At 47.1% G+C, this 21,238-nt stretch overlaps 1 protein-coding gene across 15 annotated transcripts in view; it reads left to right on the top strand.

Annotated features, from left to right (window-relative positions):
* The window catches only part of obscnb (obscurin, cytoskeletal calmodulin and titin-interacting RhoGEF b), a 38,838-nt gene that overhangs the window by 8,934 nt on the left and 8,666 nt on the right, over positions 1–21,238 (top strand). For 3 of the 15 annotated variants that reach the window (XM_078099626.1, XM_078099623.1, XM_078099624.1), the window contains exons 15-55: positions 37–312; positions 395–670; positions 762–1,034; positions 1,121–1,387; positions 1,487–1,756; positions 1,851–2,117; positions 2,259–2,525; positions 2,607–2,719; positions 2,809–2,962; positions 3,074–3,235; positions 3,338–3,442; positions 4,247–4,513; positions 5,250–5,519; positions 5,611–5,877; positions 5,968–6,234; positions 6,326–6,592; positions 6,689–6,958; positions 7,045–7,314; positions 7,563–7,829; positions 8,042–8,311; positions 8,442–8,708; positions 9,960–10,226; positions 10,333–10,599; positions 10,787–11,053; positions 11,488–11,757; positions 12,445–12,711; positions 12,897–13,175; positions 13,588–13,845; positions 14,049–14,315; positions 14,544–14,816; positions 16,496–16,762; positions 16,990–17,265; positions 17,384–17,656; positions 17,833–18,123; positions 18,281–19,621; positions 19,882–20,163; positions 20,304–20,385; positions 20,470–20,591; positions 20,724–20,921; positions 21,000–21,032; positions 21,106–21,204. In XM_078099626.1, the coding sequence (XP_077955752.1) occupies positions 37–312; positions 395–670; positions 762–1,034; positions 1,121–1,387; positions 1,487–1,756; positions 1,851–2,117; positions 2,259–2,525; positions 2,607–2,719; positions 2,809–2,962; positions 3,074–3,235; positions 3,338–3,442; positions 4,247–4,513; positions 5,250–5,519; positions 5,611–5,877; positions 5,968–6,234; positions 6,326–6,592; positions 6,689–6,958; positions 7,045–7,314; positions 7,563–7,829; positions 8,042–8,311; positions 8,442–8,708; positions 9,960–10,226; positions 10,333–10,599; positions 10,787–11,053; positions 11,488–11,757; positions 12,445–12,711; positions 12,897–13,175; positions 13,588–13,845; positions 14,049–14,315; positions 14,544–14,816; positions 16,496–16,762; positions 16,990–17,265; positions 17,384–17,656; positions 17,833–18,123; positions 18,281–19,621; positions 19,882–20,163; positions 20,304–20,385; positions 20,470–20,591; positions 20,724–20,921; positions 21,000–21,032; positions 21,106–21,204 (10,791 nt within the window). The remainder of the gene's footprint in view (positions 1–36; positions 313–394; positions 671–761; positions 1,035–1,120; positions 1,388–1,486; positions 1,757–1,850; positions 2,118–2,258; positions 2,526–2,606; positions 2,720–2,808; positions 2,963–3,073; positions 3,236–3,337; positions 3,443–4,246; positions 4,514–5,249; positions 5,520–5,610; positions 5,878–5,967; positions 6,235–6,325; positions 6,593–6,688; positions 6,959–7,044; positions 7,315–7,562; positions 7,830–8,041; positions 8,312–8,441; positions 8,709–9,959; positions 10,227–10,332; positions 10,600–10,786; positions 11,054–11,487; positions 11,758–12,444; positions 12,712–12,896; positions 13,176–13,587; positions 13,846–14,048; positions 14,316–14,543; positions 14,817–16,495; positions 16,763–16,989; positions 17,266–17,383; positions 17,657–17,832; positions 18,124–18,280; positions 19,622–19,881; positions 20,164–20,303; positions 20,386–20,469; positions 20,592–20,723; positions 20,922–20,999; positions 21,033–21,105; positions 21,205–21,238) is intronic. The other 12 variants (XM_078099633.1, XM_078099632.1, XM_078099628.1 and 9 more) reach the window with 11 other exon arrangements.

Genomic DNA, 21,238 nt, shown 5'->3' with positions numbered 1-21,238 from the left:
TTTTTGAATCTGATATTTTCTTACCTCCTCCATCAGAGGCCCAATCAGCCTTCTCCAACAAGGAGTCAGTCCAGAAGGAGGTGAAAGCCACTCTGTCGCAGAAAGCCACCCTGAGCTGTGAGGTCGCCGACACCAAGTCGGAGGTGAAGTGGTACAAGGACGGCAAGCTGCTGGCCACCAGCAAGACGATCCGCACCGAGTCCAGAGGCAAGAGTCGCCAGCTGGTGATCGACAGCGTGGAGAAGAAGGACGCCGGAGAGTACATGTGTGAGGCCGGGCCTGAGAAGTTGACATTCAAGATACAGGTGGCAGGTAGGCGGAGTAAGATGTCTCTGGTGCTTTTGCGTGGCTGCAAATGTGTTTTTTCATTTGCTTTATTTTATTTGCACTGAAGAATCCCCGGCTGGCTTCTCCAACAAGGAGTCCGTCCGGACTGAGGTGAAAGCGTCGCTCTCCCAGAAAGCCACTCTGAGCTGTGAGGTTTCTGATTCCAAGACTGAGGTGAAATGGTACAAGGACGGCAAGCTGTTGACTTCCAGCAAAGCAGTCCACACGGAGTCCAGAGGCAGGAGTTGCGAGCTGGTGATAGAAAAGATGGAAAAAAAAGATGTTGGAGAATACACGTGTGAGGCCGGAACAGAAAAGCTGGTATTTAAGCTTCAGATGGCAGGTAATATGCATTTCAAAATCAGACATTTTTGTGACAATATTGACAATTCTCTGCACAAATAATTTACAAAGAAGCCGTCACTTCCCTTTAGATGAAACTGTCAAGTTCCAGAAGAAGCTCGTTAAGGACACATGTACTGTTCAAGCTACTGAAAAGGTAGTTTTGACCACCGAGCTGACCAAAGAGTGCGGCAACGTGAAATGGTTTAGAGATGGCGTGGAGCTCAAGGAGGGGAGCAAGTACGAAATGAAAAAAGAGGGCCTTTCTCGTACCCTGATAGTGAAATCCTCCGAATCCAAAGACAGTGGAACGTACTCCTGTCAAACTGCTGATGACAAACTGGAGTTCAAAGTTCAAGTTAAAGGCAAGTCATAGAAATGTAAAAAAAAAAAATCTTATAATTGCTGCTAGATTTTGTTTTGGTGCCGAACATCTGTTTTTTCATTTCAGATTCAGCTCTGAAGTTCGTGGTCCCTTTGAAAGCTGCCACGGTGGAGTTGGACGGCACACTCACCCTGATGTGTGAACTGGATCACGCCTCGGGGGACGTTGTCTGGCAGCGCGACGGTCGTGAAGTCAAACACGGGGGCCGGTACTGCGTCAGGGCGGACGGCGCTAAGCGGGTCCTCACTGTGACCGGCATGACAAAAGAGGATGAAGGAGAGTACAGCTGCGAATGTAGAAATGACAGGACCTCCGCCAAAGTCTCTTCTAAAGGTGATCCATCGTTTACTCATGACTCATTCGTTCATCACGTTCGTTCATTCATTTCGTCACGTCGGTCCGTTTTCGTTTGATGTTGTTCTTTGCTCGCAGCACCCAGACTAGTGCGGCTGACCACAAAACCCAACAACGTGGCCGCGATGGAGGGAAAGGACGCCATTTTCAAGTGCGCCGTCAACCCGGCGGACGCCAACGTCAAATGGTTCCACAACAGCATACCCGTCACTGCCGGGCCCAAGTATAAGATGGAGCGGGGTGGAGGCAGCCACTCGCTCACCATCACCTCCGTCACCCAAAAAGACGCAGGAGAGATTAGCGTCGACGCAGAAGGCAAAAACTGCAAAGCTTCCCTTCAAGTGCAGCGTAAGATCATGCATTTAAAACATCATTTTTAAGTACGTTATAAGTAATGTAACGTCGTCATTGACTTCTCTTCTCCCCCTTACGCCATAATTAGATGAGCCCGTGACATTCAAGAAAAAGCTAGAAAACCTGACAGCGGAGGAGCAGAGTGAAGTGAGGCTGGCGGTGGAGCTCAGCAAGCCGTCAGATGAAGTGCGGTGGATGAAGAACAGCGTAGTGCTGCAATCTGCTGCAAACATGGAGATTCGGGTGGACGGCGCTAAGCAGGCTCTGGTCTTCAAGAGCGTGACGTGCGCTGACCGGGGCATCTACTCCTGTGAAACTCTGGATGACAAAACCCAGGCCAAGCTCAATGTGGAGAGTAAGACCAGTACACAACAGCACAGTTTAGGATACACTTTATAGTATTTAAGTACATATCTGTAATGTTTGGAGATATATTTGAAGTGATGAACGAGAACAACGTTGCCAATGTTAACGCATTTTGTCTTCCTCCCTTCAGTGAAGAAGATCGAGGTTCTGAAGGGGCTAACGGAAACCAAGGCACATGAGGCGGAGACAGTGACTCTCGAGGTAGAACTGAGTCAGGCCGATGTTGAAGGCTCCTGGACCAGGGATGGCGCCAAGTTCAAGACGGGGGCCAGCTGCCGTATCACCGCTCTGGGGAAGAAGCATGCCTTAACGTTGTCTGATCTCAAGAGGGAGGATGCGGGAACTATTGCCTTCCAAGCGGAAGGAGTACACAGTTCTAGCAAACTGATCGTCACAGGTGAGAGCTGCTTCCTGCTGGTCACCCGATCGGAGGCCCTCAGCCGTCCCCGTTTAACCGACCTGTGTGTTGATTCTACAGAACCTCCCGCGGTGATCTCCAAGCCCCTCACTGATATCAGCACTCCTGAGAAGGAGAAGGTCACTTTTGATTGCGAAGTGTCCAGAACGAATGCAGATGTTAAATGGTTCAAGGTGAGAGATTATTATCCGGCAGTGTGAAATAAGCCTTAGAAAGTGAAATGTGCATTACATAAATGTTTGGGAAAATGATTCATCTTCAGGGTGATGTGGAAGTGAAACCGGGTAAGAATGTTGGCATCCATTCCTTGGGCCGAAAGCGAACTCTGGTCATCAACAAATGCGCCCCTGAAGATGCAGGAACTTACATCTGTCGCACCGCTGATGACAACACGGCCGCCACGCTCGCCGTTCAGGGTAAATATCAGTCTTGTCATGAAGCACACAACTGAATCAGGTCACATTATTCAGGGTAAATTATAATGACTTCTAGCAGATAGAAACGTCTCAAAATGATTTCCCCTGCAGCCAGAGATATTAGGATTGTTAAGAAGCTGGAGGATGTTGAAGTGATGGAGAAGGAGAGTGCTGCCTTCGTCTGTGAAATCTCCCACGACGAAGTGGAATACCAGTGGTGCAAAGGAAGTATCAAGCTCAAAGTCAGTGACAACATCAAGATGAGACAAGAGGGTGAGTCGCCGAGAAGGTCGAACACCGATGTATTCACCTGTACATTCACGCAACCTTCTATGAGATGACCAACATCCACAAGCCGTCAACTTGTTGTTCCAGGGAAAACCTATACGCTGCTGTTTAAGGCCGTCACCACAGAAGATATGGGTGAGATTAAATTCACAGCTGACAAAGCCTCCTCAACTGCAAAACTGAGAGTGAAAGGTAAACGAGTCGACGTGCGTGCACCTCATTGCTGCATGGATTAGTGTAAGGAATTCATGTGCGTTTCCTCACATTAGCTAACCCTTAAGTGACAATGTTCAGAAGTGGTTGCAAGCGGATTATTTTTATTCGTCTTGACAAAAGCTGTGCAAAAAATGTGGTATCCCTGGATACTTTAAACCTTATTTTTCTCTAAAATAAACAAATGATTATGCTTTACAGAAGTATGCATGTAAAATGCACCATTCCTGACCATATTAGAAAGATGAAAGTTCTCCTTGCAATCCCCATGAACATTGTTATGCCTCATTGAGGCCTGATGGCAAAAGGAAAAACCACTCGTATGGTGTTTATTTTCAAGAGGTTTTGTGAAAGCTGTCAGTCCTGATTGAAAGTTGGTGCAATGGTCTACAGAGAACATATTGTTTTAGTGGCTTTGGACATTTGATTATTATTTGATTATTGGAGAAGCAGAAAGAGTCAATCTGTGACAGATGCAATTGCTCTCATTCTGCCATAAGTTGCAGCAACATTCATAGCGTCTGTCAGTCTGTCTCTCTGTATGAAGATTGACTGGCACGCTGTAATTCCTATTTAACGTAATGCCATTTCAATTCTGGTCAGCTTTAGCTTTGGCAAGAAAATAGTAGCTATGTTAGCTTTGACTGCAAGACATTAGGATCAATTACAGTATTTCTTATTATTTGCTTGGTCAAGGGCGCTGGCAGGGATGTTGCATTATTAGCAATTCGTCTTGTGGCAACCACGATAGGGTTAATTGATTCAGTGTCCATGTTACTGTAGAGCTGCCCGTGAAGTTTGTGAAGAGACTCAGGGATAAGATAGCGATGTTCAAGCACCGTGGCCACCTCGAATGCCAAGTGTCTCGTGCCAGCGCCACGGTGAAGTGGTACAAGAACAAGCTGGAGATCAAACACGGCAAGAAGTACGAGATCAAAGCTGAAGATGTGTACCGGAAACTCATCATCAATGATGTAGACTCAGGGGACGAGGACACCTACACCTGTGACGGTGCTGATGACAAGACAAGCTGTAAACTACTCGTAGAAGGTAACATCATGGGAGATGACATGCACTGATTCTAAGCCTGTCAGGGTTCAATTGTGGGGTGTCGTGTATTTTACTTTGTATACATGTACATGCTCAAAGTTTTAGCAAGCCATCAGACTCCTGGTCAATGAGGTATCCATCCATTTATTCATCCATCTATCCATCCATCCATCTATTTATTCATCCATCTATCTATCTATTCATCCATCTATCCATCCATCCATCTATTTATTCATCCATCTATCCATTCATCCATCTATTTATTCATCCATCTATCTATCCATCCATCCATCTATTTATTCATCCATCTATCTATCCATCCGTCTATCTATTTATTCATCCATGCATTCATCCATCTATCCATCCATCCATCTATCTATTTATTCATCCATCTATCCATCCATCCGTCTATCTATTTATTCATCCATCCATTCATCCATCTATCCATCCATCCATCTATCTATGTATTCATCCATCCATCTATGTATTCATCCATCCATCTATCTATTTATTCATCCATCCATCCATCCATCCATCCATTCATCCATCTATACATCCACCGTTTGGTCATTTCGGGGACAAGCATGACCTACTAAATACTAAAATGAATGTTCAATAGTAATTGGTATTTCAAATTCCGTAAGCAAGAAATAGACAAAACTGTATCCCTACTGCCGTTGCTTTGGTCCATGTGTTTTCGGTCAATCCAAGTAGTATTTTTTAATGCCCCCTGCAGAGCAGTCGATCAGCATTGTGCGGGAGCTCAGTTCGGTGGAGGTGACAGAACCCTTTGCAGCTGTTTTTGAGGTTGAAATCAGCATGGAGCTGGTGAAACCTCCTATATGGACTCTGAATGGAGTACCTGTGCAGGAGAGCGCTGACGTGGAAATGGAGAAAGAGGGAACTATGCACCGTCTCACTTTCAAAAAGACCAAAGCATCAATGAGCGGACCTGTGCAGTTCACAGCTGGGAAGAGCAAGTCTTTAGCTCAGCTCGCAGTCAAAGGTAAATCTCCCCGATGCAGCAGTTAGCGCTAGAGTAGCCACGACCTGCATAATTCTGTTGCGTCTGATCACATGTTCTTCCTCACATTCAGAGCGTCCGCTTGAGATAGCAGAGCCCATCAAAGACGTGAAGGCAAAGGAGAAAAGCTCTGCTATTCTCACCTGCAAGTTCTCTGCCGCACCCAAAGAGGTCAATTGGTTCAGAGGTCAGGTACCTCTGTCAGCGTCAGACAAGTATAACATAAAGGGAGACGCTACAAGGGCTCAGCTTACCATTCAAAGGTTAACAGAGGAAGACAGCGGAGAGTACCGCTGTCAGTCTGGACCTGCTGAGACCAGAGGGACACTCACTGTTGAAGGTAAAGTATGGACCGCCACCTTTTCTTCTAAAAACCATCACATAAGCAATTTGCATCAGAATCGAATTGAATCATGTTCCCCATGTCCAGTGCGGGACATTAAGATCACCAAGCACTTGGCGGACACGGAGGTCGACGAAGACAACGACGCAGTGTTCACCTGTGAGATTAACTACGCAGATGAAGAAGTGCAGTGGCTTCTGAATGACAAGGTGCTCTTCACCAACGAGGTCAACGCCATCGCCCACGACGGAAAGGTTCACAGGCTCACCCTGAAGAACCTGGCCCCTCAGGACGGAGGGACCATCGCCTTTAAAGTCCGCAAAGTGAAAGAGTCTGTGACGCTACAGGTTAAAGGTAAGAACTGGAGAACCAGCATGGAAACACACCACTAATCGTCGCTGCATGAATGCTGTCAAAGTGGCTTCGTGTCCTTTTCCCCCTCCAGAGAAGCGCGCTGTGTTCCTCAAGTCTCTAGATGACGTCATAGGGGAGGAGAAAGGCATGATAACTCTGGCGTGCGAGGCCTCCAAGCCAAGGGTTTCTCCCACATGGAGAAAAGAGGGCCAAGTCTTGAAGGCTGGGTCAAAGTATGAGCTCCTTCACACCGGCAGGTCTTTGGGGCTGATCATCAAGGACGTCACCAAAGAAGATGCCGGAGAGTATAGCTGTGATCTTGGAACTGAGGTTTCTAAAGCCAAGGTCACTGTAAGAGGTCGGTACTGTTGTTTGAGGTTTTACAGTGTTAGCCTTTACACACACACTCTAGTTTCATATCGTAACCAATTTTCGCTTTCCACCCCGAATTTAGAGCTCGGCATCGGAATTACCAAATGGCTGAAGTCAGCTGAGGTGAATGAAGGGGACTCGTGTAGCTTTGAGTGCATATTATCTCGTGAGAGCACAGACGAGTGTTCCTGGACTCTTAATGGCCACACCGTCACAAACGGAGGACGCTTCAATGTCACCAGTAAAGGACGCAAGTACATGCTGACCGTCAAGGATGTCGTTCCTGCCGATGCTGGCGAGGTGGTCTTCAGCATCAAAGACCTGAGCTCCAAAACAACATTGACGGTTGAAGGCAAGCTACATATTTAGGAAGTCTAAAAATAGCATTTTAGATATTTTATTCGATCAAAATGAAAATGTCAGGATCTCCTTTTGCAGGTCGAGCTGCGTATCTGTCTAAAGAACTGCAGAACGTTAGTGCTGTTCAAGGCGAAGACGCCGTATTTACCTGTGAGCTGACGCAGTCTAATTCCACCGTAAAGTGGGCCAAGGAAAGCAAAGCCATCAAAAAGAGCCAAAAGTACGACATTTGCCAAGAGGAGAAAATCCTGAAGCTGACCGTCCGTAACGTCTCGGCTCAAGACTCGGGAGAGTACAGTTGTGAAGTTGTGGGAGGAGCAACCACTAAAGCCAAGCTGGAAATCAGGGGTATCACCGAAAATCACATATTTATACTTCCATCTTACTGCATTTTCCCTCTTTAATAGCATTACGCCGTTCAAAGCCATTTATGACAACTTTTTTTGAGAGATTGTGGTAGAAAAAGCTGGTCAACATATGTGACTAAATGTAGAATCATTTCTGATATGATCTTATTTTCTGATCGTAGATCAGTCCAACAATCTCATACTGTGTCTTTTATATTTATTTATTCTTTTTGGTCATTTACCTTGCAGAGCCAATCCATAAATTCACTAAAGCTCTTATGGACAGCCGGGCCGAGGAGAAGAGCTCCCTGACCTTGCAATGCCAGACCGCACAAACCGCATCCGCTGTGACCTGGCTTAAAGGCCACGCAGAACTCACGGCGGGGGGTCGATATGAGATGTCCCAGAAGGGGGAGATCCTTACTCTCACCATCAAACACCTGGAGGAGGAAGACACCGATATCTACACTTGTGACGTGGGCACCGCCAAGAGCATGGCAAAGGTGACAGTGGACGGTAAGTACCGTGCATCAGGTTGTGCTGTTTTTTGGATAAAGCGCGCTGTTGTCGGTAAACCTTCTTCAAAAGGAACACCAGCCCAACCGTTGGATGACTGGAACACCACGACTCATGCATCATTTTTCCCCTTCAATCATTTTCCATCCTGCATGACATCCAACACACCAACAAAAAAGCACCCTGTTTTCTACAATCTCATTCTATTTTAGCCCCGCCGGCAAATTTTAAGGAGAAGCTCAAGAACCAGGAGAAGAAGGAGGGAGAGTCTGTGACACTTTGCTGCAAGTTATCGAAACCCGCTGATTGTGTTCAATGGAAAAAGGGCTCTGAAATTATTCTGAAATCTGGAGGAAAGTATGACATGAAGCAGGAGGAGACTTCTTGTGAGCTTCAGATTAAGAATTTAGAGGTTGAAGATAGTGGAGAGTATTATTGCACGTGTGGGGACCAGAAGACATCTGCAACTGTTAAAGTCAACGGTACGAATTAACTAGCTTTTATTGGAAAGCGCTTTATATCTGGTATATACAAAACAACTTACTTTTCTGTACCTTTTATTTACTATTTAGTTCACCTGTTTTGACATGAAATGAAACCTTGGTTTAACAGCATTGCCGCCGAACTACGTGCAGAAGCTTGAGAGCCAGGAGGCCGACGAGGGAGCCAGTGTGACTCTGCGTTGTGAGCTGTCTAAACCTGGAGTACCTGTAGAGTGGAAGAAGGGAACTGAGACCCTGAAGTCTGGAGAGAAGTACCAGATGAAGCAGAAGGCCTGTGTCAATGAACTCCTGATCAATAAGGTGGAGCCAGAAGACAGTGGAGACTACAGCTGTGTGTGTGGAGACCAGAAGACCTCAGCTAGCATCAAGATCAACGGTAGGTGGATTTATGATTTAAAACTCTACGGTATATTAATAAAGCTGTGTCTTTGTGACAATCCATTGATCCCTTTGAGTGTGGATTTAACAAGAGAAATGTTGTGTTTGATTCTTACTGAAACACTTGTAATCAGTCATTTGCTTTTGTTGTGGAATATCTGTCTTATTTCTGTTTGCCTGCTCGCAAAATGTCAGCATGCGCTGTGGGTGTCTGATATCAGATTCCTTCCAAAAAGTTGGATATCTTTGCCTGGATTTTCCATCACTTTTTTATTCCCGTCCATCTTGACAATGCTCTTAATGTTGCCGTGCGCAACCTCCCCTAAAATCAGTCCTGTACTTTTTGGCCTTTATAGGTCGTGACAAGTGTGTTCTTGCCTCATCATTATTTCTCACTCGCTTATCGGATCTTTCAGGTTGCAGATGTGTGTTTGTGTGTGTCCATGCTGTGTCACACGTTCCTTCCGTCCTGTAGTAGTATCTTGTTTTGCAATTTCAATGTTGGTATTTTTCCTCAGTGTTGTATTGCAGTACCGGCTTATTTAAAGCATCTACATGAGCTTAATGAGCTTGTATGGGGCAGATTTATTGTCTTTGACAAGTGGGCTGTGCTCGGTTGTTCATATTAGATTCTGAAGGCCTGGCAGGGTCACTGCTTGCTGACATGGTACTTATTTCTATGTCGGAATTTGTATCTCAGCCACGGCTGCTGCTTAAGGCAAATACATGAGGCAAGAGATAAATGTAGATGGTAATTCTTTGTTTTTGGCCCGGGTGCATTGTTAATTACTCACTGTGTTGAACACATAGCTTTGTAATCAAACATTAAGCAGCACATGCTGATAGATGCTACAGACATAGGACATAACATCCTTGTGTCTTGGGGATTTTGCAAATAGTCTGGCACATTTGTTCTTGTTGATATTGCGTATTGGCAATTAGCGTTATAGTCAATCCATCCTAGAGCGTTTTCTCATTGTTGTCAGTGGGGATGTTTGTGTGTAATTTATCAGTTCGGAAACATGGTTTGCTGCTTTTGTGAATTTATGCTGCTATTTTTTGCAACAGTAAATATTTCTTGGTCTAATTTAATTAATTACATGTCATTTTTGCTTGTTTAACCTCAGTCGGGTAAGTTGAAAATTAAGAATTCATTTTTACACTGCATACTGTGATCTTCATCTGGGAATCCTGAAACCTGCGTTTACAACAACACACCGACGTCTCACCTGGTTGATCCTTTCCGCAGTTCTTCCAGTCACGGTCGTTCGAGACCTGGAGAGCCAAGAGGCAGAGGAGGGAAACATTGTCACTCTGCACTGCGAGCTTTCTAAACCGCGACTCCCCGTCCAGTGGAAGAGAGGAACTCAAGTACTGAGTTGTGGAGAAAAGTACCACATGAAACAAATGGGATTCACTTATGAGCTACAGATCTTCGACGTAAGACTCGAGGACACGGGAAGCTACGCCTGCTGTTCAGAGGAGACACTGTGCTCCGCCTCTGTAGTAGTGAACGGTAGGATGGAGACCGTGTCATTGTCTCTTCTCACCTCGCTCATTCTTCTCGACCTTGTGCTGTAGATACAAATCTTTCACCCCCTCCCTCCCTTTTACTTCATCAGCTGCCCCGGTAATTTTCATTAAAGAACTTGAAAGCCAAATGGCTGATGAGGGGGGCAGTGTGACCCTGCACTGTGAGCTTTCTAAGCCCGGTGTTCCTCTGGAGTGGAGGAAAGGAGAGCTCGGCCTTTGTCCTTGTGCAAAGTACGAAATTAGACAATCGGCGCATCGGGCTTCACTGGTGATCCACGATGTAGACCGAGAGGATGCCGGCAGCTACACATGTGACACCGGTGTCCATCGTAGCAGTGCACAAGTGGACGTGAAGGGTATGCTTGCTAAAACTATTGAACGTGTGTTTTAAAAAAAGGTAAATAGTGATGAGGCACCTCTTTCACTGACCGCGATGACCTAGTGTCTGTAGTCAGAGCAGTCTGCGTATGTGGCGGGCTGCACTTTGTCCCGGGTTTCTCTCGGTTCTCCTGAATGCCATCTGGTCCACCTCGTCCCCTGCAGCCCAGCCGGTGCTTTTCAAAACCCAGCTGCAAAACCTTGAAAGAGAGGAAGGGGAGGGCGCCAGTCTTCGCTGTGAGACCACAAAGCCGGGAGCCAGTGTGGTCTGGAGGTGTGGGGACAGGACGCTGGCGCCCAGCAGCAAGTATCACCTGAGACAGGAAGGAACCACTGTGGAACTCTTCATCTACAGGCTGCAGACAGCTGACTCCGGCGAATACTCCTGTGATACGGGCTACCAGAGGACTTCAGCCGTCCTCACCGTGCAGGGTAGGAGCTGTCTATTTGAGTCTGTCCTTTTAACTGTCCCCTGGAGGAAAGTCTTTCCTCTCTTCCTGCATCACTCCGAGACTTGAGCATGAAACGCATCAACCTTTCATCTTGAAATCCCGTTTGCTGTCTTCTTGACTGCTATTCTTTCTCATCCCACGTGTGTTCCTGCTCTTCACCCTTTTCAAAGCCTCTCTGTTGAGCTTGGTCCTTCACCTCTCCTCCTCCTTGGTGCCTCTCTGGACTCTTTTCACAAACATTAACACACCCGTTACGGTTTTTCTTCACTTGCTACTAACGTTTTTACCTTCCTCTTTTCCATCTTTATGTATGCAATCACACTTTGATCACAATCCGCTCAACTCGAACTATATATCTGTGATAAAGGTCAAACAAATATGTAACTGTTCTGCTGAAATGTATTTGTCCAACAGAGGTGGAGGTTAGCATACTGAAATTCTTGGAGAGCTGCGTTGTGTACGAGGGAGAGGACGTTCGCTTTGAATGCAGGGTTTCTCGCGAGGACGCGCCTCTGGCTCAGTGGAAGCTCCAGGACGTCCCGCTACAGAGTAATGAAATGAACCTGATCAGGTCTGAGGGTCTGGTACACAGCCTCACACTCAGAGGGGTCACCGCAGCTGACTCAGGAACGGTCACTTTCACAGTGGGTAACCACACCTCCACCGCTTCTCTGACAGTCAGAGGTAAGGGAAATGCATTTTATCTCTCTGGATGACAATGAACACTCGCCATTTTGCTTTTCCAGTAACATTTTGACTGTCAAATTGTCTCTATCAACCTCCTCGAGGGACAAACCCCTCTGTCTTTTCAACAAGCAAGCTCTGACATGGATGCTTGGGATTTCCTTAACCTCTCTTTTTCTTTTCACTTCCTACTGACTTGGTATCCATTCATTTATCCCAATTTTGTATTTGTCTTATATGCATGTTCAGTCTTCTTGAACTAGCACTTTTCACGAATCAGGAAACATTTATTGCCAAAATATGTCAAACATACAAGGAATTTGTCTTGGCGGTTGGTGCGTGACATTGTAGAATTTAAATTCCTTAATGGTCACATTGATTAAAATGTGTCCTTATGCACAGCAAGATTTCATCCCTCCACAGCTGTATAGATTATTAAAATAGCTGGGCGCGCTGCACAGACTTTCACTCAATAATTGAATAGGATTCAAAAATCCAGATGCTGTGTTGTTGTGTTGTCCTGGTGATGCAAACAAACCAGTGACCTCGCCGTTTCTTGTTATACTCTTGTTATTTCTGTTTCTTGTTATTTTAAGCTTCTTGTTGGTATAGAATTGGTAGAACGGTGGTTTACCCAAGAGACCATTTGAAATGATTCCTTCTAATTGATAATGGTCTTTCTGGCAGCCGCACCTGTTATATTCACGAAGGAGCTGGAAAGCCAAAAGGCCGTTGAAGGAGACGAGGCCACCCTGTCCTGTGAGACATCCAGCCCCGACTGCAGGGTGATCTGGACGAAGGGCTCGTCTGTGCTCACCGCTGGAGAGAAGTTCTCCATGGAGCAGAGAGCTGCCACTCACAGCCTGCTCATACGCAAGCTGAACGCGAAGGACAGCGGAGAATATACCTGTGATACAGGAGAAAAGAAGACGACAGCGACCCTGACTGTGAAAGGTAACAGAGCACAGCTTCTTCTCATCTCTGTTTCTCATAATTAATCATACTATGTTGAGCTACCAAGGCATTTATATAAAAATATTGAAATTACATTATGGGCTATGGAAAAAAAATGTGACTGAGGCCGTCCGGGAGGTCAAGAGATCTGGTCCCTGATTTCCCATCATGCCATTCACCCTCAGAGCATGTGCGCCTTGTCCGGGAGCTCCGGGATATGACCGTGGCCACCGGGCAGGACGCCGTCTTTGAGGTGGAGTTGTCTCATTCAGATGTGACAAACGGAGAATGGTGGCTGGGAGAAAACCTCCTCCAAAATAACGACCTGAATCAAATGAGCCGCCAGGGCAAAGTGCACCGCCTGGTCCTGAAGATGGTGACCACAGATGAATCCGGAGATGTTGCCTTTGTAGTGGGACAAGAGAAGAGCGTGGCTTGTCTTCTGGTGGAGGAGAAACCCAAAGGTAGATGACATGGTCACCAAAGAGTTATACTCCTCACGTCCATCTCCATCAACCACCAAATGGCTTTGCCTCAGCAAACGAAAACACGCTGGCACCTCTTTAACATCCTCGCCTACGGGTTTTCTATTCTTTTCCTGTAGTTTTTGCAATAAATGTTAACATGAATATTTTGACTTGAGGAGATAAACCACTTACATTGGAACGCTGATTAAATGCTTAACTTCCTTTTAAGTTTAAGTGTATTCATGCTGTGAAATGTGCGACAGCATTTAATAGTCACTGCATGCTTGTATTTATGTTTACAGCACAGCTTGGAAGCGATTCATTACAGGAATGTAAAGGAAGGGAAACAGAAAAACTTCACGTAAATGCGACGATTACTAATCTAGTTTTGGGTTTCCCATATTTACAGTGCTAATACTAGAGAAGCCACTCGACACTGTGGCACTAGAGGGGGAAATGGTCACTCTGGCCTGCACCGTCTCCGACGCCAAGGCCACTGTTACCTGGATCAGAAACAAGGTGGCCATCCGAGCAGGTCTCAAGTATGACCTGAGGAGCAACGGAGCACTCCACCAGCTTTGTATCCACAACCCGGTGCCCGAGGACTCGGGGACGTACACTTGTGACACAGGAGATGCACAGTGTGACGTCACCTTGACTGTGGAAGGTAAAGAGCGACACCACCTATAAAAAAAACAAATAGTTTCTCTGTTGGCCACAATTCTCGAACCTCCGCTTCCCTCAACCACAAACCTATTCCGGCATCCCTTCACCTCTGTCCAAAGAGGAGTTTGTCTTTTCATCCCACATCCTCACATCCCTCATCATCACAACCTGATGCCAATATGTCCCATTTTAAACTCTGACCAGGTGCCCCAGTGTTCTTCCACAAGGAGCTGAAGAACCTGGACGCCGTGGAGGGCGATGATGTCACCTTGCGCTGCGAGCTATCTAAGCCAGGTGTCCGCGTTGAGTGGAGGAAAGGAGGCATAGTCCTCCAGCCCGGTATGAAGTGTGAAATGAGGCAGGAAGGTTGCATTCAAGAGCTCTTGTTGCGGAACCTGGAGCCCGAGGACAGTGGTTACTACACCTGCGATGCAGGAGACCAGCTAACCACATCTTCTTTGGCAGTGCAAGGTAGCCTATTTCAATATTGTTTTTATCTATCTTCACCTTTTCTTAAGGCTGACTTGTTTCATTCTGACGGTATCCTATAGGGTATTTCTTTGTTTTTGGGACCTACGTCTGAATGTTGATTTACCGTGAATGTCTTTAATGTTACGTTTCTGTTTTTGTTCATATGTTGCTGACAACGAGTACGTTAGATCCTCAGTGTATGCATATGTGTATCTTTTCACCCAACAGTGAAAGAAGTCTTCATAGTGTGCGGTCTTAAGACCGTCGATGTCTTTGTTGGGGAGTGGGCAACTTTCTCCTGCCAGCTGTCTGGTAGGGCACCTGGTCAGGTGCAGTGGTGGCTAGATGGCACCTTGTTGGAGAACAGCGCCTTTAGTGAGATAGAGCTGAGCCAAGGACACATCCACACGCTCACCTTAAAGGACCTGGCCACAGACGACTCTGGCGCTGTCACGTTCAAAGCGGGCAATTTAACGTCAACAGCCAAGCTCTTAGTCAAAGGTATCACACTGTGAAGATACTCCTTCTTAGCGGCACACCCTGCAGATCTGTGATTATACATTCAAAATCTCAGGAACTTTATTTAGAGCTTATTTACAATACATTGTGTTTGGCTTCACAACGTGCTATTTGACTTAGATATATTATATTATGTATTACGCGTATGAAAATATCTCTGCTTACTACATAATTACTCCCATTAACCAATTTATATGTGAACAAATTCTTTGTAAAGAACAAGTAACTATAACGTGAATTATTTGATTACATGAATGGATACATTTCACATTTCTGTGCTTCATCATGCATGAGCAGCATTGTTTCTCGCTCCATTAATAATAATGCAGTAGATAGATGCTTTGATGCGACCAAAACGTACCTCTTGGTGCAGCATCACAGCAACAGTTTCATTTGAGTACTCCTCCAAGGACTCAACCGACCGGAGGTCAGATGTCCGGTGAATCTTTGTGAGTCCTTCCTATGTGCTGTTTGTTGGGCCGCGTCCTAAATCAATGATGATCACGATCCATGTTTCTCACTTTTGAAATCACAATCGTTACTCAAAAAGGTTCCAAATTGTTTGGAGAGCAAAGCAGTTTGAAAACCAAAAGTGTCTTTGTGCAGTTGGCTTGTCCTCCTTGAAGCTGCAGGGGTTTCCTTCCACATTACAAAGATATGCAGGTTAGGTCATTTGGCGACTCTAAATTGCGTAAACAGGTGGATTTGGTGATTTGACTCTGTGATTGATTAGCAACCGTTCAGCTCTCCAGAAACCCTTCAGGGATGAGCAGCTATAGCTGATACATGGACATCTACTTGCCTTCATGCAGTGACTTTACATTTGCAACATTGGTGGCTATACAACATCTGCACTGTTGAGATTAGCAGCTGGGAGCCGCTGCTTGTTGACCGACGTCTCTGACGCCTCCCTGCTGTTTTCCTGGTCACTGTGGATGAAGTATTGTGCTTTTGTTGACGTACATGGCCTCTTAAGTTGCAATCCATCCACAACGGAACCCACCTCAAAAAATGAGGGGATCCTCTTTACCTTCATCTTGTAACTACGCCGTGAAAGTGACCTCCGCTGCTGGCAGCACTGTGTTGACCACTGCACGCTGGAGACTTCTGTGATGTGGATCCCTCAAGTCGTTGGTTGACCACGCCTTCTCCGAGTAGCACGATCGGGATGGTTTAATGGGCAGTGTTAGGAAGGTGCTCCACCCGTCCATGCTTACCGGCTGCTGTTGTATACTCATGTTTACCTCCACCATCCCATCCCGCCAGGCCCTGCCCCTAACCGTCAAGCACTAAAACCGCTTACACCTAACTATGTTTGGTATTTCAGGCCCCCCGCCCCGCATCAGCTGCCGTGATTGTGACCATTAACCTCAAAATTGATGGTTGGGCTTTTTGACCCTCTGTGTACTCAGTTCTATAAGAAAATACAGCAGTCACAATGGACAGTAAAATACATTGTAAGGCAGCGTCTTACTCTTCAACATATAAGATGAAGAAGAAGACAATTTGTACTGAACAATCCAAAAAATCACAACAAAATCACTCACATATGAATGACCTGTAGGGGGTTATAAAGCTCATATATCATTCTTCATAGCCGTCTCTTATCCTTATATCGAATGGCCAAGCCCTGACCCTATGACCCCTGCCCCCAACCTCAGATCCCACAGTTGAAGTGGTGAGCGAGATGGAGGACCTTCGGGTGCTTGAGAACCAACCGGCTGAGTTCGTCTGCCAGTACTCAAGGCCGGTCAAGGCTCAGTGGAAAAAAGACGGGCGGCCATTGCAGCCTGATGGCCGCAGGGTGTTAGTGGAGGAGGACTGGAATGTGGCGCGCTTGTACATTAGCCGTGTGTCCGCCGAGGACCGGGGCACATACTCCTGTGAGGCGGGGGAGACCTGCTCGGTCGCTTCACTTTACGTGGAAGGTGAGCTTCCCTCCACATGGAAAAAGCACCAACCTCCAGGGAGTCTCCTCTGCTCTGTTAAGCTGCACACTTATGTGGCCACATGAACTGATCTGTTAGTGATCAGCATAAACGATGTGCCCTTTGTTGACGAATGCCACATTATTTAACATTATTTCTTCAAATCCTTCTTTTTTTTTAATCAGGCTTTTTTTTTCTTCTTTCTTTTCCAATTGCTTTCTGTCCAGGCAAACCCATTGACATCGTGCAGGGCCTGGAGAATGTAGAAACCTTTGATGGAGGTGAAGCGCTGTTCGAGTGTGCCCTCTCTCGTCCCGAGAGCAAAGATTGCCACTGGCTCCTCGATGGCAAACCAGTTAAGGAGTCCCCCAATGCTGAAATTGTGACATTTGAGAGTGGTCTTCGTCATCTGCTGCTGCTGAAAGAGTTGAGAGTGAAAGACAGTTGCACAGTGACGTTCAAAGCCTGCGCGGCATCTTCATCCGCTCAACTCTGCGTCAAGCGTGAGTCATCCAGCGGAACGCCTCAAATCGTTGTTGCATTCATGGCTTTGTTAGGACTGGATAATGAGTTGTGATGTAACAAACCTGCATTTAATTGTGCCTATTTTCTTCCTATAAGGTTGGCAGCTGGATGTGGTGAAGCCCCTGGAGGACAAGGTGGCTGCGGTGGGGGAGAAGGTTGAGTTTTGCGTTGAGCTCACTGAGCCCGTCCCTATGGCCGAAGTGGCCTGGTACGCAAATGGCGTCGAGATCAAGCCCAGTGACCTCTGGGCCACGAGGGCCGACGGCTGCTCCTATCGACTTGTCCTGAGACGGGCACCTCTTTTGCCACCGCAGGAGATTACATTTGCTGCAAGAGATGCTCTCTCTTTGGCCAAGCTCAACATTATCAGTAAGCGTTTGGAGCAAATCACGTAACCTAACTTAATTATTCCACCTGCTAATATGTGCCAGTTATGCACTTTGCGTGAGTAGAATACTGTAGACACAGTATGACAGATAAACATTGCTGTTTTGTTGTTCATTTTTATTGAAGGATATAACGCCTGCTGTTCTCCTTCTCAACAGCCGTACCTGATCCTCCAGAGGACCCGGAGGTCCTCAATAAAACTGAAAAGTCCGTGGTTCTCTCTTGGTTCACTCCTTTACACGACGGAGGGAGTCCCATTCTGGGCTACAGGGTGGAGATGCGGCTGGCAGACAGTTCCCTGTGGCTTCCATCTCACTCTGAACCCGTGTGCAACACAGAGTTTGTGGTTGAAAACCTCACGCCGGGGAGTGGCTACAGGTTCAGGGTGGCAGCCATCAACCGAGCCGGGATTGGGGAGCCTGTCGAGCTGCCGCAGACTGTGCAGCTTGGTGAGTGGTGACGTTAATTGCTAAAGGCACAAGGTTGACTTCAGCATTGGTACCAAAGATGGAGGTACCTTGTTGTCTTATGTTATTTTGTTGTCATATTTGGACAACTCCACAGATTTGCAACAAAGCGACACTGAACACTTAATTGTGGTTATAGGTACAAAGGCAAAACAGGAAGAAAGTGAGATGATGGGCCAACCCAGTCTGCCTCCAGAAGCTGCTGAAGAAGGTGATGTGCACGAGCTGTGGGAGGAATCGGCCAAGAAACGCCGCATGAGCCGAGAGCCGACTCTGGACTCCATCACTGAACAACCGGAGGAGGTCGTCGGTGGTCAAAAGAAATCCGCGCAGAAAGATTTGAAGTCCGTTGAGAAAGTGGAAATAAAATCAGAAGAGCAAGCGCAGGTCACCGTGTCCAAGAAGCAGACGGAGTCCAAGGTGTCCTCCAGCTCCGGGGACGTGTCTGTTGCTGGTGGTTCAACGCTCGTCTCCTACCTCAAGAAGAGCAGCACGGCTTCTGTCACAGCGACCAGCGAGTCGGGGCCTATGACCACTGAGAGGTTCTTTGAACATTTCAAGATGGCAGAGCAGCGAACAGTGCAGCATACTAGCGTTGAAACAACCACGATTCAGCAGACGGACGGAAAACAGGTGCCGGCAAAGGAGGCGGACAGCATGGAGATCAGCAAAGAGGATGAGCCTGAGCTCAGAGACGCCGCCATTAAGATTCAAGCCGCCTTCAAGGGCTACAAGGCCCGCAGGGACATGCGACCTGTCTTCAAGGACGGCTTCAAAGACCAGACTAAAGAACCCAACGGCACCATTCATCTAGAATGTGTGGCTGAAGGTAAACCCGATAAGATGCGCTGGCTGAAGGACGGAGAACCGCTGCAGGATGGCAAGCACCACCACATTGATATCTACAACGATGGCACCTGCTCTCTGGTCATCACCGCCATCACCACAAAGGACACTGGCGTCTACTCCTGTGAGGTCACCAACAAGTTTGGAGTCACCTCCCACAGCGGTAAGGTCACGGTAGGAACGGAGAGAGAAACGTCCGCCCGACGGCCGCTGACCGTGGGCTACAGCGCCGACAGCGAGCCGGAGAGCTCCTCGGGAAGTGAGATGGACGACTCGCTGAGGCAGGCGAGCAGACGTCTGCGGCGCCTGCTGCGCACGCGTCTGCCCCCGGACGTCGAAGAAGAACCGTTTGTCAGCGCAGACGAAGGGGACCTTGGCCACCCGGACCCGCACTCTTACAGAGAGGACGACAGTTACATTTACATTCGCTTCGACTCGCGGACGGAGGCCGAGGTCGCCTCGAAGAGGTTCATGGAGATGTTTACGGTCCACGGCGTTCCCGTGGAGACCACCATCCTGGAGGCGGGGCCTCTCAAAGTGGAGCTGCGAATTAGAAAGATGGGCTACACACAAGACGGCACACAGACCCCCACACAGGAACGACAGCCTCCTGCATTCATGGCCGGAGCTCAAGGTGAGAAAAGCTTGGAAGCTGCTGTTCAGATCAATACACCATTTGTTTACACTTAAACACGCAATATAACTATGTATAATTAAATAAACAAATTCCCATCAAACAAAGGAAGAAAGCCACTTCTGAACAATTCACATGAAGTTCTGCTTTTGCTTTTAAGTTTACTGGTTAGGCATCTTTTAATTACGGAAAAACGCACGTACCTTTTTTTAGATAAACATATATGTGAAACAAAAGGTCTGTTTTCTCTCGTCACCCAGCTGCCCCGGTCTTCTTGACGGAGCTACAAAGTCAGGATGTCCCGGACGGTTACCCAGTCAGCTTTGACTGCGTTGTGATCGGAAAGCCCACCCCCGCCGTTCGCTGGTACAAAGACGGCAAATTGCTGGCGGAGAACGACCATTACATGATCAACGAGGACCAGGAGGGCTGCCACCAACTCATCATTACCGCCGTGCTGCCCACCGACATGGGCGTCTATCGCTGCACAGCTGAAAACAGCAGCGGCATCGCGGCCACCAAGGCCGAACTCAGGGTCGACAGTGAGAAAATTCAATTCCCTTTTGTTTTTTGGGGGGGTCAACACTGATACAGGAGATAAAAGACAATCAAATGTGGCACCGTGTCCCTATTTATCGTCACTGATGAATGTTTAATGCTGGAAATGAATCTGTTCCATCAGTATCGTGCAGCTCGGATTATGACACGGCTGCTGATGCCACGGAGACGTCTTCCTATGTCAGTGCCAGGGGCTACATGTCCAGGTGATTTTACTGAGAACGGGGTTCTATGTGGTGTCTACAAATATTTGGTGTAAAGTCAATAAATACAGAACTCTTCCTCTCCAGGGAAACCGAGACATTCGAGTCCGTAGCCGAAGATGATCAGTTACCACAGGTTGTGGACGAGCTTCACGATGTTCACGTCAGTCCAGGTTCACCCGTTGCTAAGATGCAGCTCAAAGTCAAGGGTATGTTTAGCAACCAGTGCCAACATTCAATTCATCCGAGGAAACAGATCAACATCTAATTGTAACCGTAAAAAAAAAACACCTGCGACTAACTAAATGTCGTTCGTTTCTGAAACTCCTGTTTTCTTCCAGGCTTCCCTAAACCCAGAATATACTGGTTCAAAGATGGCCACCCTCTGCGATCTTCAGGGAGGATTCTGCTGCTGGCAGAGAGAGACGTTCATGCCGTGGAGATCCTGGAGGTGAAGAAAGAGGACATGGGGGAGTACTCTGCGTACATCAGCAACGCAGCGGGCTCCGCTTACTCCTCCGCCCGCCTGGTAGTTCTGAGTATGTATGCAAACATACCGTATTTCCAAATGAGGCAAAAAAAGGCAGTTTAGATACTGATGCAACAATATTTTGCAGGTCCGGGGGAGATTATGCCACAAGATAAAAGAGGTAATTCATCAGACAAACCCGGGAGAGTTACTCTAGTTGGTGTTATAAGTTGTTATAAGTGATTCTTTTCCAGACCCCAAGGTGCCTCTAGTGCCACCTCGCTTCCTGGAAAGGTTCAGCAACAGGAAGGTGAAACAAGGAGCCAGCATCACTCTGTCTGTCAAAGTAGAAGGTTCGTTGTGTACAGCGTGACAGTTTTGACATCC

Source organism: Gasterosteus aculeatus, chromosome 3 (genome assembly GCF_964276395.1).
Source record: "Gasterosteus aculeatus chromosome 3, fGasAcu3.hap1.1, whole genome shotgun sequence".
Taxonomy (NCBI): Eukaryota; Metazoa; Chordata; class Actinopteri; order Perciformes; family Gasterosteidae; genus Gasterosteus; species Gasterosteus aculeatus.
Note: the sequence above shows the minus strand (reverse complement) of the source record. Positions and strands in the feature narration are given on the sequence as shown.